Source organism: Saccopteryx leptura, chromosome 2, assembly GCF_036850995.1.
Source record: "Saccopteryx leptura isolate mSacLep1 chromosome 2, mSacLep1_pri_phased_curated, whole genome shotgun sequence".
In the NCBI taxonomy this organism is placed as follows: Eukaryota; Metazoa; Chordata; class Mammalia; order Chiroptera; family Emballonuridae; genus Saccopteryx; species Saccopteryx leptura.
Genome location: NC_089504.1, coordinates 147768105 through 147788122, shown reverse-complemented (window position 1 = coordinate 147788122; position 20018 = coordinate 147768105). Strand labels below are relative to the sequence as shown.

General features: G+C 39.3%; 1 protein-coding gene across 2 annotated transcripts in view; it reads left to right on the top strand.

Annotated features, from left to right (window-relative positions):
• The window catches only part of SLC38A1 (solute carrier family 38 member 1), an 82784-nt gene that overhangs the window by 12486 nt on the left and 50280 nt on the right, over nucleotides 1-20018 (top strand). For both annotated transcript variants that reach the window (XM_066369026.1, XM_066369027.1), the window contains 2 exons: nucleotides 9049-9150; nucleotides 12755-12972. In XM_066369026.1, the coding sequence (XP_066225123.1) occupies nucleotides 12851-12972 (122 nt within the window). In that variant the 5' untranslated portion in view covers nucleotides 9049-9150; nucleotides 12755-12850. The remainder of the gene's footprint in view (nucleotides 1-9048; nucleotides 9151-12754; nucleotides 12973-20018) is intronic.

The window sequence follows — 20018 nt, the reverse complement described above, 5'->3', positions numbered from 1 at the left end:
CGGTTGTAATCAGTCTATTCATATTTTCTGCTGCTTCTTGATTCAGTTTTGGAAGGTTGTATGTTTCTAGGAATTTATCCATCTCTTCCAGAATGTCCAGTTTGTTGGCATATTGTTGTTTATAATATTTTCTTACAATCTTTCATATTTCTGTGAAGTCAGTTGTACTTTTCCTCTTTTCTTCTGGTTATATTTATTTGGATGTTCTCTCTTTTCTCTTGAAAATTCTGGTTAGAGTTTTGCCAGTTGTTTATCTTTTCAAAAAACAGCTCTTGGTTTCATTGACCATTTGTATTGTTTTTTAAGGCTCTTATTTTGTTTCTTTCCATTCTGATATTTATTACTTCCTTTCTTCCACTCACGTTGAGCTTTGTTTGTTGTTCTTTTTCAAGTTCTTTTAAGTGTAAGGTTAGATCATCTATTTCAGATTTTTATTGTTTCATGATGTAGGCCTGTAATGCTATGAATTTCTCTCTCAGGACTGCTTTTGTTGTGTCCCATAGATTTTGAGTTGTTGTGTTCTCATTTTATTTTATTTTTTCAAGGTATCTTTTGATTTCTTCCTTAATCTCATTGTTAGCCCATTCGCTGTTTAATAACATGCTTTTTAGCTTCCATGTCTTTGTGTCTTTTTCAGTTTTTTTCTTGTGATTGATTTCTAGTTTTATACCATTATGGTCAGAAAAAATGAGATTATTTCAGTCTTCTTAAATTTATTGAGACTTGTTTTGTGTCCTACCTAACACATGGTCTATCTTGGAAAAAGTTTCATGTGCACTTGAAAAGAATGTACATTTTGCTGCTTTGGGGTGAAATGCTTTGAAGATATCAATTAAATCCATCTGATCTAGGGTGTCATTTAAGACTACTGTTTCCTTGTTGATTTTCTGGTTGAAAAACCTATGCATTGATGTCAATGAGTGTTAAAATTTTTTACTATAGCTGTATTATTATCAGTCTCTCTTATTATGTTCATCAAGATTTGTTTTATGTATTTAGGTGCTTCTATGTTGGGTGTACAAATGTTTACAAAGGTTATATCCTCTTGTTGGGTTAATCACTTTAGCATTGTGTAATGTCTTTCTTTTCCCTTGTTTTGAAGTCTATTTTATTTGATACAAGTATTGCTACTCTACATATTTTTTTCCCATTTGCGTCAAATATCTTTCTCTATCCCTTTTAACTTTAGTCTGTGTGTATCTTTCATTCTGAGGTGGGTCTTGTGAAGACAGCATACTTATGGGTCTTGTTGTCTTATTAACTCAGCTACCCTATGTCTTTTGATTTGACCATTTGAGCCATTTACCTTTTTTTTTTTTTTTTTTTTGTATTTTTCTGAAGTTGGAAACAGGAAGGCAGTCAGACTCCCGCATGCGCCTGACCGGGATCCACCTGGCATGCCCACCAGGGGGCGATGCTCTGCCCATCCGGGGCGTTGCTCTGTTACAACCAGAGCCACTCTAGCACCTGAGGCAGAGGCCATAGAGCCATCCCCAGCGTCCCGGCCAACTTTGCTTCAATGGAGCCTTGTCTGCGGGAGGGGAAGAGAGAGACACAGAGAGGAAGGAGAGGGGGAGGGGTGGAGAAGCAGATGGGCACTTCTCCTGTGTGCCCTGGCCGGGAATCGAACCCGGGACCCCTGCACACCAGGCCGATGCTCTACCACTGAGCCAACCAGCCAGGGCCTGAGCCATTTACCTTTAAATTGAGTATTGACGAGTATATATTTATTGCCATTTTATTCTCTCTCTATTTTTTTAAGGTTTTATTTATTGATTTTAGAGATTAGAGGGAGAGAAAGGGGAGAGGACCAGGCATCAACTTGTAGTAGTTGCTTCACATATGTGCCTTGACAGAGCAAGTCCATGGTTTCCAACCAGATACCTGAGCATTCCAAGTTGATGCTTTCTCCACTGTGCCACCACAGGCTAGGTCCCATTTTATTCTTTATAACTATGTTCCTATTTTTATTTTTTTCTTTCTTCTTCTTAAAGAAGAGCCTCTAACATGTGATACTGATTTAGTGGTAATGAACTCCCTTAGCTTTCTCTTATCTGAGAAATTCTGAATTTCTCCTTAAATTTTAAATGATAGTTTTGCAGGGTAAAGTAGCCTTGGTTGTATGCCCTTCCTTTTTATCACTTGGAATATTTCATGCCAATCCCTTCTGGCCTGAAATATTTCTGTTGAGAAATCATTTCAGATATTGTATTCTTTACTTATGACTAGTTTCTTTTTTATGGTATCTGTGTCCTTTTTATGCTTGTTCTCTCCTTGTTAAAGTTCTCATTAAGTTCCTTGAGCAGGCCTATAACCATATTTTTAAATCTATATCTGGTAAATTGCTTGCCTTCATTTTATTTAGTTCTTTTTCTGAGGGTTTCTTCATTTTTTTCATTTGGGGCATGTTTCTTTGTCTCCCCATTTTGGCTGCCTCTCTCTACTTTTGAGTATTAGGTAGGTCTTTTATGTCTCCCAGTCTTAGCAGCATGGCCTTATGTAGTAGGTGTCCTTTGGGACCCAGTGGCACAGTCTCCTTGATCACCTGGTCTGGGTGCTCCAGGAATGTCCCTGTGTGGGTATGTGGACCCTGCTGTTGTAATTGAGTCTTAATTGCTATTGGCCCACTTGTGTATAAGGTCTACCCTCAGGCCGTCTGACTGTGTGGATATACTCTGACCACAGTGTCTGAGCTGCCAGGTAAGTGCTGACTCCAGGAAGTAGAATTTACTGTAGCATCCTCTGGTACCAGCTGAGGATGGTACCAGAGATCTCCTTTTGGATATGCTGCTTGTAAAGCTAATTTAATCCTGCTTTGAAGCTGACCACTGGATATATCTGTTCTGGAACCTCTTGGGAGAGATTCTAGTGCAGGCCAATATTAAACATTGCTTGTGACTGGCTCTGGGCAACCTGTTAGAAGCTACAAAGTGATCCACAGTTTGTGGCTGCTTCTGCTGGGTGTTGGTGTGCATGGAAAAGACCACGCTGCACACCAAAGCCAGCTTTTGCCAGCTGCAGGTCCAGTGTCATGTCAGCAAAATTCCCAAGGCACCCCAAGACCCACTTCCACCTGCCTCCACCTGTCAGTTGACTGATAAGCTCAGACACTGAATGAGCCTCTGGCAGTACCTGAGTTGCATCAGGTAAGCTTTCAGTGAGTCACCAGGTAGAAGGAAGAAATACTCCACCAGTTTCACACAGGTTCAAACTCAGTACAGTGCAGGGTCTGAGGCCACTCAGCAAATATTCCAGGGTATACCAAGTTTAGCTGTCACCTGCCAGGTGCCCTCAGACCTTTGTGGTGGGAAAGTTCTCAGGGAGTCATCAGGGAGAGGCCAACAGAGTTTATCAGGCCCAAATAGACCAAGGTTTCGTTGTGTGATTCGAGGGCTCTGCACCACTTGGGTGTATGAGAAACAAATGGCCCTGACCTAGAGCCATGCAATTCAGTCTGCACAATTTTTTAAACACTCCTGAGGCAATTCCTGTTTTTAGTCAGAATTGAGGACTACTAGTCTAAGTCAGCTATTCAGAAGATTTGCCTACAAGCTCATTATTTTATCTCTGATATGATCCATTGAAAATAATCTATAGAATCATAAATTCATAGGATTTTAGAACTGAAGGAAATCTTTGAGAGTGTATTGTTAATCTGCCTTTTATATTTTAAGGTGAGAAGACAAGTCAAGAGAGAAGGAAAAAGCTTGTTCAGACTATCACATCATCTAATATTGGATTATAACATTTTTCTCTTTTCAAATAAAGACATGTTTTTAATTGTTTCTTTTTATAAATGATCTTTTTTACATGCACCACTTTTTGACACTTTAAAATTCTTATTATTTCTGGGTGTGTTTTTTTAAAGAATATTTTGATGGGCATTAACTGTCATAGCTTCACCAGGATTTAAAAACAAACTCTACTCATTGTTTTTAGTTTAGTAACAATCCTGAATCAGAGATATCATTAGAGCAAAAACATAAGTGTGCAGAGAAAGCATTTTCTCAAAGACTGAACTATTCCAGGCTGTTTCCACTTTATAAGTTTTTAGTAATTATTTAAATCTATGAATGTTTAGTTGATGAGAAAGATTTTAATTTTGTGGTCTTTACACAGCTCAAATACACTTACTATTCAAATTAAATTAAGCTTTAATTTTTAGAAATGTAATATTTAGTTCAATCTCCTATATTCAGAGTTACAGGTTGAATTCATTAATTTCTGGAGTTTATCAGTATTTTCTGTCTTAGAAAAATTGCAATACTTTAAAAACTTCTGAATATGAGCAGGTTAATTTCCAGACATCATCGGCTGGGCCTATTGATAATGGACATTTGAAAGATCATATAGGCATTTGAACAGAAGAGGAATTATAGAGCCGTTGGATATGGTGAACAATATAGGATGCAAGGGATAGTCTGTCCATGGAGTGAGCAGCTCATCTCCATTCCCCAAACAGAAATGGTTAATACTTATCCCCTGGTAAGCTTCCTGTAACACAGGGCTTCTCACCCTCAGCGCTACTGGCATTTGGAGCCAGATAACTCTTTGTTGTGGACAGCTGTCCTGTGCATTGTACATTTAGTGCCATTCCTGACCTCTTTCCACTAGAAGCTCCTCCTCACTTGTACAATAAAAACCAAAAATATCTCCAGACACTGACAATGTCCTCGAAAGCATGGGGCACAGAATTGTCCCCAGTAGAGAACCACTTCTTTAGCACTTCATCACAGGTAAATACTCAATCATCGGTTGGTCATTGGAGAAAGACAACACACAGAAGTTTGGTTTGAAATGTAAAAATTAAAAATTATGCAAACAAACTGGGCTTTGAAAGAAATATAGGCATGGGCTTGATGGGAAAGGGTAGGGGAAGTGTGCTCCGGGCCAAGGGAATGAAATGAACAAAGCAGAAAACTGTAAGAGTAGATCTACTGCAGGAATGGAAGGTTCAGAAAGAAAGTCATGGGAGAGAAAAATTAAAGAGATAATTATGAGCAAACTGAGCTTTGAATTTGAAGTTCCAGAGATTAGACTTTAACCTGTAAGCATTAGGAGCAATAATGATTAGCAGGGGGTGAAGAAGAATGTGCAAGACATATTTTCAGGAAGAATCTGTGCCTGTAGCTGGGGGCAGGGCGGCGTCAGTAGGAGCATGGAGGAAAGAGAGGGGCAAAGTCAGGGTCGTGGAGCTGAAAGGAGTGAGAGGAAGGGAAGGGACACCAGGAAAGAATGTTGATAGGACTTGGTGACTGATTAGATATGAGGTAGCATTAAAGAGATATTCGGCTGGTTTCCATGTCTAAGTGATGAGAATGAACATTATCTTTAACAGAAACAGAAAAGCTTAGGTCTGACTCAGGCGATGTGTTCAGAAAGGCACGTAGAGTTTGAGGTAAGGGCAGACATCGCTGTGGAGAAGTCCCAAGGGCAGCTATAGTCTAGAAAGAATTTGTGGAAATTTTTTTTGAGCAAGAAGGAACTGAATGGTTATCTCCCTCCAGCCTTCTCATTTTATAGATGAAGAAACATGTGGCATGTTAAGTGATATGATTATTATCAAGTAGTATCTTTATGAGGGAGATCCTATTTCATAATACAAAGGAATTCTAGTTTTATGAAATGAAAATGCCTGGGGGAAAATGTCTGAAAGATGCTCTATGGAATGAACATGACACTACAGGCTTGAAACTGTAAAAAGGAAAGAATTTGGAGACATGAAGGGAAGAGAGGAGGGAGGAAGAGCTGCTCCTATGCTAAGAGAGGAGGGGAGAAGAAGGGAGCTGGCAAAGGAGGCCAAGAAACAACACTAAGGAGGATGCAGTGAGCAAGTTGGTGGCGGGCAATGAACAGTGCTCCATGTTCTGGAAGGAGCAGAGGAGAATGAGGACTTAAAAAAAAAAAAGCTTTCTCGTCTTAGAAAAAAAAAAAAGCCTCTCGTCTTAATTAGGAAGTAGTAGCAATAGTAACAATCATAGTCACGATAGCTTACAAGAACCAGGCTTGGCACTGTTGTAAGTGCTGCACATGGACCCAACCATAGAATCATAATAACTTTATGAGGTGGGTATGACTTTATGTCTATTTACAGAAGAGGAAACTGAGATAAAGAGGGGTTAAGTTACTTGCCCAGGGTCACACAGCTCCTTAATGGGGGAGTCATAATTTGCCAGTTGGGCATAGTTTCAGGGGAGTGATGAAGACAGGAGCAAGTGTTCAGAACTGTTGGCAGTAAAGAGAGGAGGTGCAGGTGGTAGTGCATAGTTCTAGACAAGGTTACTTTCCAGATACAGAGCTGAGAGTGATTGACAGAACTTGGGGAAGAGGGTGGAGAAGACAATGGCGATCTAGGGTCCTCGCAGAGCTAAGATCACTAGCACTGGTTAAGTTGTGAGGTGTGAGTAAGGATAGAGAAATCACCTTTGAGATCGCTGACCAGCTCCCAGCCTGATCACTACCAAGGGCCATTTTTCTTATACCCCACCTCCCAAAGAACTCAGGTTAGCAAAGATTTTGAGTAGTAATTTTAACCTTTTATTTTAATTGAAATATAATTTACATGAAGATCTTAACTATACTGTTTAATGAGTTTTGATGACAACTTTTTTATTAATTCATTTTCCATTTTTATTTTTTAAAGATATATAAAATTGCCAATGAGAATCTAGGATTACCACATCAAGTTAATGCAACCTAGCCAAAAGCAAGGCTCCCTGACATTTTAGTTAACCTGTTTAGCTTGTTTCAGGTCTTTCGAAGTATAGAAAAGCAGACTGTCTGAGAGCTCAGTGATTCAAATATCCCAAGTGGGTAAACAGGCTCAGTCAGTTTATGGAAGAAATGGCAGGAAGAATAGGACCGTCATTATTAGCCTTAGGCCTAATACTTTCTTAAAACCGCTGGCCTGAGTATCATGATTAAGTCTCAGGAGTTGAGCTAGCAGAGGTGTGATTTATTAAAACAACAACAAAAAACAGTGATTCATAATAATTTAATCATTAAGTGAATGTGAATGATGTGACTGGATATTTAGTGATATTAAGGAATTCTATTTATTAGGTTTTACAGTGATATGGTGGTGGTGTTTGAAAAAAGAGTTCTTACCTTTTAGAGATATGTGCTGAAATATTTGGAAATATTAGGATATCTGAGATCTGCTTTAAAATAATTCTATGTGATGGTGGGTGTAAAACTTCCATAAGACTGGCTTGACTTGATTATTGTTGAAACTAGTACGTGCGGGTTCATTATCTTACTCTGTTCACATTTATGCATGTTTAAAAGTTCCCATAATAAAAAACTTAAAAGAAAGGAAAAAAATAAAATTAAGAATATTAGTCAGGTTTTCAGATAGCAGAAATCTTTCTATGTTTGTTAAACAAAAGGGATTTAATACAGAGAATTAGGTGTCTAAAGAATTGTTAGAAGAGATGACAGAGCAGGTATAGGCTGGACCTCTACAAATAATTAGCAAAATACCACCGTTTAACTGGACCACAGAGGAAACTGCAACTTGCCTCTCTGTCAGGAAGCTGGGAAACCAGGAAGCTGGTTTCTCATTGTCTTAACTACATGCTCCAGGAACACATTGCTTGAGCCAAATCGGATTACCAGGAATCTGTAGACACAATTCACCTGCTAGAATTGGACCAGCAAAATGGGGTGCCTTGCCCCTAGCACCTTGCTCTTTGATCAGTGGAATCTAAATCATATCTAGAACCCGAGCAGCAAAGGAATATGGGAAATGTAGTTTTCAACTTTCCATCCTCTGTAGAACTGAACTACAAAGAAGTGGGGCAAATACAGAGTGGTCAATCCACCACAAAGTAAATTAGCAATTGAAATTGTATTTTTGCTTATTTCTCTCAAAAAGTAATCTTAGACAATGTTTAAGTTCCAATACATTCTTTGGCTTGGTTTTCCCTGTAAATCTTTAAATCAGCTTTTACCAAACCTATAAAACCTCCTATTACTCAAGAGCATGTACAGTACCTTGCTCCTCTTACTCTTGCTAGGCTCATCTGAATGGTCACAGAAAGCTCTTCTGTGCACACTGGGCCTCCATGTCTTTGTCTATGCTGTTCCCAGGACGAGTAATACCTTCCCTACCCCCCAGTCTAAACCCTACCTGTCTTTAGACATTGTGTAGGTCCTAACACTTGCAAAACCTTACCTGATTTCTCAGACCCCATTTACTTTCTTTCCTGCCTTCCTCTCTTCCCCCTCTCCCATCCTCCTTATATGTACCTATGTGCATATGTCTGTCTCTGAAATCTTTCTGGACTTATTCTTTGTTCTGCCATATAGTTTGGTTCTGTCGTGCAAAGGATTTATGGTATATTGTCACTTTATGTGGGACAGTCTTGCTGGTTTAAATACACTCTAAGTAATGTAGGGCCAGACAAATTTGTCTGCCTATCCTCTCCTTTGCTATCTAACACCATAAAGAGCAGAGAATAAATTTATGTATTTTACTTTGGTACTATTAATAAAATGTACCAATAAGCATACTGACATAATAATGCAGTAAAGGATCAGAAATGTTCTGTGCTGAGTAAACTGTAATTTGTAACCTAATATGAATGTTGAGAGATAGTAATTATGGTTGTGTTAACATCAAGATCTTCACATGATGACCCCATTCAGCTTTTTAATTAATTGTACAGTCTGATAATTGCTGCAATCTTTCAGTGAAACTATAATTCTTTGTTTCTTGAATTCCACCTTCACCTCCCGCCTCTGAGCTGTTGATTGTTCTCTTTCACTGAGAAGTCTCACCTTGGGCCTCATCTCCGCCTGTCCATCTCCTGTCCACCAAGCAGTGTGACTGCCCAGTAGTAATGGAATGACAGTTAATGGCAAAGTCAAGTGGTTAAGCAATATTAGAAGTATAGTAATGGCGTTAGCCTGGTTTTACTGACATAACTCAGTATAGGAGACCGTATCTTGTTATGTGAAAAATGTTTTAAAAACTCTATGGTGTGATTTTCATTTTTGGAGATGTATACATATTGTTTATTTGTACTCATTCTTTTCATTTAACAGATATTTACTGAGGGCCTACTGTGTACCAGGCGCTAATCTATGTGCACACAGAAACTCTGGAAAGTAATAGTCCTGGATCATCTCTGCTTGCTGAGATAACAGGTGACTTTCTTTTCTTTCTACTTGTTTCTTCCATTGCAAATTTGTATTTTGTAATTTTTCTACAAAAACCTGTATTGCTTATTTATAAGGAACTAACGTGTTTTCAAAAAACACTTTTTCAGGCCCTGGCCGGTTGGCTCAGTGGTAGAGCGTCGGCCTGGTGTGCAGAAGTCCCCGGTTCGATTCCTGGCCAGGGCACACGGGAGAAGCACCCATCTGCTTCTCCACCCCTCCCCCTCTCCTTCCTCTCTGTCTCTCTCTTCCCCTCCCGCAGCGAGGCTCCATTGGAGCAGGGATGGCCCGGGCGCAGGGGATGGCTCCTTGGCTTCTGCCCCAGGCACTAGAGTGGCTCTGGTCACAGCAGAGTGACGCCCCGGAGGGGCAGAGCATCGCCCCCTGGTGGGCAGAGTGTCGCCCCCTGGTGGGCATGCCGGGTGGATCCCGGTCGGGCGCATGCGGGAGTCTGTCTGTCTCTCCCTGCTTTCGGCTTCAGAAAAATACAAAAAATAAATAAATAAATAAATAAATAAATAAATAAATACCTTTTCAAAATCCTTATAATGTAATGTAAGGATTACAATGTCTGTTCTAAAGATTCTACAGTGAGCCTGTATTAGTTTTAGAATCAGGGGGAAAAAAAACTTTTCTTTTTCAAGAGCCAGTCCAAATGTGACTTTTTTATGATGCTACCTCAGATCACTAAATTTGACTTTCCCCAAACATTTTACACCCCCCCTTCATCACCTAACACTCAATAAATATATAAATGGAATGGATAGTATTTCCTAAGTGTGGCCTCAGTCTTCGTGACATCAGTTACTAACTTTGTTTATTTTTCCCATTTTTCAGTTTTCATTTTCAAGAAGAAGTTAGATTTCAGATAGGTTATTTCATAGCAGTGAAAATTTATTCTAAAAGAAAAGAAATTAGGGCACACACAATACATAGACAGAGGAAAGACCATGTGAGGATACAGTAAGGAGACAGCTCTCTGCAAGCCAAAGAGAGGGGCCTCAGAAGGAGGCATGGACTTGACCTTGGACTTCTAACTTCCAGAACTGTGAAAAAAGTATTCTATGTGATTAACTTAGAACTGGTATTTGCCAAATACTGATATAATTTAAGTAGCCAGGACTTCCTGTTTCCTGTATTCTTTTCCCTTATTGTCCATTTTTAAATGACTAGTTTCATGTGTGTGTGTGTGTGTGTGTGTGTGTGTGTGTGTGTATATATATATATGTTTTTTTATATATATCTGTTTAAACATATACACATGCACACATGTATATGTTGATATAAAAGTTTAAATTCAAACAGCAGACTCCCAGTCTGTTGTTAGTCAACCTTTCCTGTCCTCAGAAAGTTTTTGTCTAATGCCCTATTTATTTTATTTATTTATTCATTTTAGATAGGAGAGAGAGAGGGAGAGAGAGAAAGAGAGAGAGAGAAGGGGGGAGGAGCAGGAAGCATCAACTTCTATATGTGGCTTGACCAGGCAGGTCCAGGGTTTTGAACTGGCAACTTCAGTGTTTCCAGGTCAACGCTTTATCCATTGTGCCACCACGGGTCAGGCTCTAATGCCCTATTTGCTACCAGTTTATGGGGAGACAGGGACTTCTTACTCCAGGTTGGAAGCACCATCCACTGAATCAACTGTCTGCCAACCCTGTAGTATCACTTCAGTAGCTTCTGAAGGAGCCATACAGGAAAGAGCCAGTGTGGCAAGAATGTTAGAAATCACCCCATCTAGTCCATTTGTGCAGCTTTCATCAATGGGGGCCAAGGGGCAAGGTAGTGTTTAACTGTTTTTATACATTTCAACTTTTGCAAAGTAAAGACAGGGTGTAAACATTGCCACTGTGTGAAGGCATTAAAAGCAATTAGAGATGGTCCATCTCTAGTACTACCACCTTGGCTAGAAGAATCCTCCCCAAGCTGCCAGGTTGGCCTTAGACCAGAAGTTCATGAAGCTCACATCTTCCTGTCCTGGCTTCCTGCTTTCCAGCAGAGACCTTGCCCTGCAGGAAGGGTGACGCTCCTGGAACCTGAGGTAGTAGAGAATATTTCTGTTACAAAGTTGTAAAGCAGTGGTAGTCAACCTGGTCCCTACCACCCACTAGTGGGCATTCCAGCTTTCATGGTGGGTGGTAGCGGAGCAACCAAAGTATAAATAAAAAGATAGATTTAACTATAGTAAGTTGTTTTATAAAGATTTATTCTGCCAAACTTAGTGAAAATGCAACATAAAGTACTTGGTAAGTAATTATTATTATATGTTTTAACTTGCTGTAACTCTGCTTTATAAATTTTATAAAGTAAAGTTACTTCCCTACTTTATAAATCACCATTACTGTAGAACCGGTGGGCAGTTAGAAAATTTTACTACTAACAGAGATACAAAAGTGGGTGGTAAGTATAAAAAGGTTGACTATCCCTGTTGTAAAGGATCCTAGAATCAGGGAGGTTTCATTCTAGATAGGAGACTGAGTAAAAAGGAATAATGTGTGGCCTAGAGGAGGAGGAGAAAAAAATTCTGGGAAAAGTATCACTCTAGGGTACTTTCCATGGGTCCTGAAAATATTATCAATTAACAAAATGCTTCTGGATGATATACTAGGATGCTTAGGTGGGCACATTTGTGTTTTGACTCTTAACTAGGTTACAATCATCTTATAGACTTCAGGATCAGAAAAAATAACAAAATGTCATTCAGTTACCAATGAAGGTAAAAAAAACTCACTGACATTCTGCTTTATTCCGTGGTCCTCATCACTTCACTCAGGTCAGGCTCCTGCGCATCTGGAATTTTGAAATTGCATTCACCACTCTTGCCACCTGCTTCTTGATTTGTGATGCTGTGTGTCTGGAACTTGGTCCCCTCCTTATATACTATTGGTGACCCCTCAGAAATTTAAATCACAGTCATCCACATGGGAGAAAATGTGAACTCTGCAAGACTTTTGTTTCTGATGAGGAAATATAGTTTCAGGTGGATTAACTCAAATCCCTTGAGTATGAATTTTTAATTCCCTAATTCCCTGACATGGAGTGATTTCATTGAAGAGATTGATTTAATCTCTTGCAGTTGATGGATAAACTGTTGCTAAATTTCAGAACATAGATTTGTCCTTTGCTACTTGACCTCTGAGTTGAGTGGTTGATCCCTCATGATGCCATTTATTGAGGATTTGCATTTTTCTCTTACTGGGACTGCTAAATTAGAGGTGCTTTTGTGGCTTTGCAGTCTATACCCAGCTAGATGTGTGTCCTGTGAGCTGACGCATTAATGTATCCAACTGACTTTCATTTTAAACACAGTTTTATAAAAGGGTGTCTATATTGCCTGCAGCTGACATAGTAGTCCTATAAATGTGAGCATTAAGATTATGAGACATGATTCTTTTTATGGTTGAAATGGAGAAAGATTTATGAAAGTCATAAAATTTAGAGTCTTTATAACTTGATGTACAAAGATTGCTTTTATTGTATTGAGTAGCATAATGTAAAAGTTGTTCTGTCATTAAGTTAATTATTTGTTTACTTAAACTATTTCTAATCAGTTATATTTATATGTTTAACAGTTTTTCATTGTGTTGTATTTTAGGGGCATCAAGCTTATATTTTTGCTGCTATACATTTGTAAATACACTCAGAACAGGAGAATTTGGATGAATTTTTTGACTACAAGTACTTTCTAAACATGATGCATTTCAAAAGTGGACTTGAATTAACTGAGTTGCAAAACATGACAGTGCCTGAAGATGATAACATTAGCAATGATTCCAATGATTTCACTGAAGTAGAAAATGGTCAGATAAATAGGTGAGTATTTTTCTACTAACACTTTCTATCCAATAAAGAACTGTCTCTAAAATATTCCGATTTTCAGTTATTCTCTTGAATTATTCATTACAAAAGTTATGCTCCATTTGAAGATGTAATTTGAATTTCTTATGTGACATCTGTTGGGCATAGTCTGCAACGGCAGATGAAGCAAATAGGAGAATAATTTATTCATCCTTTCAAATCTTTCAATTGGGTCTAATAAAAATGTATAAAAACATTGCACCCCCAACCAGCCCTAACTTTTCAAAAACTCTGTGCTTATGAATTAGACAGACTATTGTGATTTCACTGCATCCCATATTTGAGTGTGTTCTACCGTCATCTGACCTCATCCACATTTTAATCAAGAAATGGTTCAAGACACATTTGCCGGTCTTCCCATGTTAAAACTACAAATACATCATTAGAAGCATCATTCACAACATGGATTTTAAATAATAATAACTATAGTTGAGCCCAAATGGCTCTATGAGAAACTGTAGTACAGAAATAGTATATGAAACAGCAGGAAAAGAAAAGATTCGGTGAGTGAGAGGGCGTAGAGAAGCAGGGGAAGAGAGCTGGCCAGGGGCTCTGGGCCACAGTGGCTGCCTCGGCATCTCTTGCCAACTCTTGGGTTCTGTGCCTCTTAACTTACAAAGGTCGAACCAAATGTCTTTAATTATTTTTTTAATGATGTGGGGCATTCTCTGACCTACTGATTTTATAGCTAGCCTGTGTGGATCCCTTAGCAGGAGGGTCTCCAGCTTGGGAATTAGTAGTGCGGCATATTTGAAGCACGAAGACTCCTAAAAGCCTAGGAGAAAAGAGCGGAGTATACAGTACTCCTTATTAGAACAGCAATGATGCTACACTTTTGTGTGTGTGTGTGTGGGGGGGGGGGGTCAGAAGGAAATTTGGGTAGAGGAAGATGAAAATATTACATCATCTAACCCAGCATCTTTATAGAAAGAATTGCTGGCAGTCTGCTCTCTATTCTGATCTAGTACATACATAAATAAGTCAAAGCGCACAGAGTACTTAGCTGCCGTCATTGATGCACTCAGAAGTCTCCACCCTGCCTCTCCTCACTGTTCTCTTCCTTCAGTGGTCTTAGAGGTTAAGTCTCCAACCAGACACTTCCTCATTATAATCCAAGTATCATTTACTGTGTTGTGATATTTCTTATTGTGGGACTCAAGTTTACTTCTTTTACCTTTTCTGAGAAATAATTAATAATGTCTAACATTTGTTGACTGCCAACCATTTTTACATATGTTGTCATTTATCCTTACAACATCATGCAAAGTATTTTTTTGCAAATAAGACTAATTTAAAATTTTAGTTTACAAATAAAGAAGCTGAGGCTCAGAGAAATAAAATAACTTGCTCCAGGACATACACACAGGTCTGGTTGAAATCCCTGTCTTTCTACTCTGTCCTGCTGCCTTTGACTATCATGCTCAGGCATTAGTGGAAGAGATCGTCTTGGCTGGTTCTGTCACCTCTTCCAGTGCTAAGTTGTACTGTGTACTCCTGCAGTGTTCTGGAGCTACCACATAAGGGTGCATGGAATCCAACCACTTCACAAGTAGGACACTTTGGTTTTATACTGGAGCTTCATTCCCAAAACAAGGCAAACCTTGAAGACCTTAAAATAAGAGTCATATATAATATTCAGTTTAGAATCTGAACTTGACCTGAAAAAGTTTATTTACAAAAAATACTGAGTTTTTGAGGTGATTACTACTTGCAGTAGGTGGAAGGACCCTTCTCACCCCTGACTTGGGCACGTGGGCACCTTGCCAGTGAGCTCATTCTCCCTAGGCTGTGACTAAGGCAATGAGCTGGTACAGTGGGTTTGTTTCTGGGCGTTGACCATTTGTTTTGCTGAGTTTGGTTCCATTATTACAAATGCAGTGTGATGCATTTATTTCTTGATTTAGCTTACCCCTTTTGTCAGTGACACAGTTAAAGAACCTCACTTTATTTTTGGCTCTGCAACAAGTAAAATCAGAAACAACATATTGTGGCATGAAGCCATAGAGGTAATTAAAAATCAGAAAATACCCCCACCGTGATTGCTGCAAAAGCTACACCTAAATACCGCTCAGTTTTCTTGCAACTTTTTCACATTGGTGGGAGGAAGGTAGGTCCAGTTATATGCATCTGAAAGAACCATCTCCCTAAACAGTGAATTTCTATGTAATTGTTCCTCTTTTTAGGGAAGTTAGAAAAAAATGTTGAAAACAAATGTTGATCTCTGATTGCCTGACATCTAGCTGAGAGCTTAGCCTGAAAATTCCCCATTAAGATACAATAAGAATCATTTTTTAAAGTTTAGGTGAAAATAGTGTAGGAGACATTTGGGTATTATTCTGGTTCACCTGCCATTATTCCAGTTCAATTGTTTTGTTTTATGCCCTAATTTTTGGGTTATAGTCATAGAAATCTATCTCCAGAACAGCAAAACCTTTCAAAATGTCCACTAGACCAGTATTGCTAACATTTTAATGTGCATATGAAACATCTGGAAACCTTGTTAAAATGCAGATTCTGATTCAGTGTTCTGGGGATGAGGCCTGAGATTCTAATTCCTAACAAGCTTCCAGGTAATGTCTATACTGCTGGTCCAAGCACCACACTTGGAATAGTAAGCTCTAGACTCTTTCTAGAGATGAGTTTCTTAAGAAAAAGAATCATCTTAACCATCCTTATATCGCTTGTACTTTAAAACAATAGATGATAGTACCTAGCACAGAGTGAGTCTTACAAATTGTTAAATGAGAGAGAACAGAGACAGACACAGAAGAGAGGGAGAGAGAGAGAGAAAGACAAAGAGAGTAGTTAAGTGGTTTGAGTTTAGGCTTGTATTGAATCCTGGCTCTATCAATAGGTCTTGTGTGATCTTGTGCTTTGAGCTTCGGTTCCATCCTTGTAAAACAGGGGTAGTAAGAATACCTTACCTTATAGGCGTGTTGGAGAATATTAAACAATACTGTTTGTAGGTGAAGAACTGAGTCTCTGTAATCAGCCAGCTTAGGTTCAAACCTTGGCTCAACAGTTTAGTTACTAGCAATGTTACTTTGGTCAAGTAATTTAATTTCTTTGAAATGGAGCTAATAACAGTACCGAGCATATAACAATTATTGGGAAAATATATACATGAGAAGATCCATGTAAAGTGCTTGGCACAGAGTCTGGCAATATAAGCCTTTCAGTATGAGATGAGTCTTTATCAATAAAAGCGTGTCCTCTTTCTTTGACAAGCACTTCTTTCTTGCTATCGTAAGAAATAATAATAGTGCTTTAGGTTTTGGATGATTGCTGACTATTGTTACTTTAGAGCTATTGGAATATTAGATTATTTTAGCTGTTTCTAGGCAAATATTCACATATTTTCTGGGATTTTTTTAAATTAACTTACTTATTTTAGAAAGAGGAAAGGGGAGAGAGATGGACAAAAACATCAATCTGTTCCTGCATGTGCTCTGACCAGGGGTCGAACCTGCAACCTTCTGTGCATTGGGATGATGCTCTAACCAACCTAGCTATCTGGCCAGGGAAAATATTCACATATTTTAATATTTATTTACTGTTCTCATCTCTATGCATAGTTGTTGTTATTGTTACTCAGCAAGCATCTAACAAAGTTTGAGAGTACCTCATTAAAATTTTTTCTTAGAATTTGGGGCAACTCTTATCACTATACCCTGCATCATCCTTTCTGGGGGGTCCCTGTATATCTTTCAGAGTTCATGTACTAAATTTATATCACTTGGGAGGATCCTTGGAAGGCTATCCCTTCTCTTCTAATATCTTTGCTGCTCCTTAAAGAAGATTCTTCTTCCTATATTCAGTTTTATGTCAGATAATTCTTTCCTTGCTTTAATAGCTCCGGTTACAATTAAAGTCTGGATTTTTCCTGTTTTCAGTAGAATTTATTCACCAAGTAAGGCTTTGCTTATTGCTCAGTCTTCTCTTTAAATATCTGCCATTTCTGTCATTCTTTCTTTTTCTCCAGTCTCTTTATACTAGCTTCTCTCCTCCCATTCTCTTTTCCTTTTTTATAGAATGTTAAATTTTCATGGAAAATACTAGGAAAGGTCTCTAGGTTCAACATTTATCTCTTTTGTGTTATGAATCCTCAAATGAAACATTATAATCTAGTAAGAATCTGATTGGGCCCTGGCTGGGTAGCTCAGTTGGTTAGAGCATCCAGGTTCAATCCTTGGTCAGGACACATACAAGAATCAACCAATGAATGCATAAATAAGTGGAACAACAAATCCTTGTTTCTCTCTCTCTCTCCTCTCTAAAATCAATAAATAAAACATTTAAAAAGAAAGAATATGATTGGTAGAGATTAAAACAGGAATATTATCTTGCTATTATTGTACAACCCATCCTTGTTTGGTTGTTATTAACGTTGATTTATTTTTTATTTTAAATAACTGCTCTATATTGCTCAATCTCCCTTCACACTACCTCAGTATAACACCTACTCTTTTGTGTGTGTGTGTGTGTGTGTGTGTGTGTGTGTGTGTGAGAGAGAGAGAGAGAGAGAGAGAGAGAGAGACAGAGACAGAGAGACAGAGGGAGGATCAGACAGACTGGAAGGGAGAGAGATGAGAAGCATCAATTCTTTGTTGCAGCATCTTAGTTTCTCAGTGATTGCTTTCTCATATGTGCCTTGACCTGGGGGGTGGGGGTGCTACCACAGACCGAGTGACCCCTTTCTTATGCCAGAGACCTTAGGTTTAAGCCGGTGAGCCTTGCTCAAACCAGATTAGCCTGTGCTCAAACTGGAGACCTCGGGGTTTCGAACCTGGGTCCTCCACATCCCAGTCTGATGCTCTATCCACTGCACCACTGCCTGCTCAGGCACGCCTACTCTTTTTTAAGGCTTTGTCTATTGAAGGTCACCATGACAGGCACTGTCATTTTTTTTGTTTGGTTTTGTTTTCAGAACAATTGGTTTGCTAGTAGTTGACTGAATTCTTTTTTATGGGTGTAGACTGACCCAGTGAAAACTCTTTTTAGCAATACTTTCATCAACCTGAAACCACATGTCAAGGCACCCTCTCTCACAGCCCATTTTTTAAGGGAAAAGGAGAAATTTTTTTGTCAGAGGCCAGAGCTTTTTAATACACAGTTGCATTTTTTAAATGGTAAGATAACAGAAATTTGTGATAAGCTGCTTGACCTAGTTATATTGAATGGACTTTCCCACTGCTAAAAAGGTGGGTTTTATTTTGTTTAAAAAAGAAGTTTACAGAAATACAAAGCAAAGATTTAATGACTGAAGAGAAGAAAAGATTGAAACAGTATACAAAGAGTAAAGAGGATTTATTTAAGTACTTTATTCTTACTGAGCTTGATTTTCCTACAGCCTAATACTCCCTAATTCCTAAGTAGAAGATGCACATTTGGTTTATGAAGGGCTCCTCTGGAGTGGCTAATGCATGGGCAGGTGCATCTAAGAGGAGCTGAGGGACTGAGAGCACTAGAACCACCCTGGATGCAAGATGAGTTAAGCAGCACAGTATGTACCACAGAGAAGTAGTGAGTAGGCCAGAATCAGAAAACCCCATTCAAACCAGAGTATCAGAAGACATACGGAAGATGACCTTGAACTGGTAGGAAGGCACTGGCTGCGAAGAGAAGAGAGGGTCTCCTGAGTAGAGAGTGGATTCCCCATTGCCTCGTTTTTCCATCACTGTTCTCAGAATGCTGTGACCTTGTCTCAATGCTCAGCCCCTCTTGAGATGGTCATTTTGAGGAGTAGGGTTTCTGAGATTGGGACATTGAGGCAAAATCAAAATCAGCAGTCTGGAATTGCAAGGTGAGGACTTTATACTCAAGACTTCCAGTTGGGAAGCCAGTGAAATTTGGGGGGAAACCTATTAAGTCTAGCTGCAGAAAGTACACCATAAGAGGCAGTCAAGGAGTCCCTGGCTGGTTGGCTCAGTGGTAGAGCATCGGCCTGGCGTGCAGGAGTCCCGGGTTCAATTCCCGGCCAGGGCACACAGGAGAAGCGCCCATCTGCTTCTCCACCCCTCCCCCTCTCCTTCCTCTCTCTCTCTTCCCCTCCCACAGCCAAGGCTCCATTGGAGCAAAGTTGGCCCGGGCACTGAGGATGGCTCTGTGGCCTCTGCCTCAGGCGCTAGAATCGGTCTGGTTGCAACAGAGCAACGCCCCAGATGGGCAGAGCATCGCCCCCTGGTGGGTGTGCCAGGTGGATCTGGTCAGGTGCATGCAGGAATCTGTCTGACTGCCTCCCGGTTTCCAACTTCAGAAAAACTACAAAAAATAAAAAAATAAATAAAAAGAGGCAGTCAGGGAGGTACTTGACACACAATGTGTTTTAATGTGCTTTTTATTCTTATTTTATAATTTTTATGTATTGATTTTAGAGAGAGAGAAAGAGAAACATCAATGTTGTTCTACTTATTTATACATTTATTGGTTGATTCTTGTATGTGCCCTGACCGGGGATCAACCGGTCATATGAAGGTTGACCCACAACCTTGGCATATCAGGATCACTCTTAACTACCTGAACTATTTGGCCAGGGTCTTTATGTGCTTTTTAATGCTTACTCATTCCAACAGCTCTGTAAGTCAGTTTCACCCTCCTCATCCTGAGAAGTTCTGCAGGAAAGAGCTGGCAATCATGCAGGGGGCTTATTCTTCATCCCCTGTCATTGCACAGTGTTTAACCCTACTGAATGTCTCTTGTGTTACAATGCCTGCACCCTTTCTTCTCTGCCAACCAGTTCTCTGACTCCAATTCTGGGTAGTATGTCCAGGCCAGGGAACTTAGATCTGTTACACATGGTTTGTTGCTGTTTTGTTCAGTTTGTTTGAAAATGTTCAGGCTTTTCCCTTAATTTAAAAATAATGGAAATTCTCTTTGGAAATGAAGTCCCTCCACAGGAAAGGTAAATGAGGGATCTTCTGGATAAAGATTTGATTAGATATGAGTTGATTATTAAAATTCAGAGTTCATGAACTAAATTTATGTCACTTGGGAGAATCCTT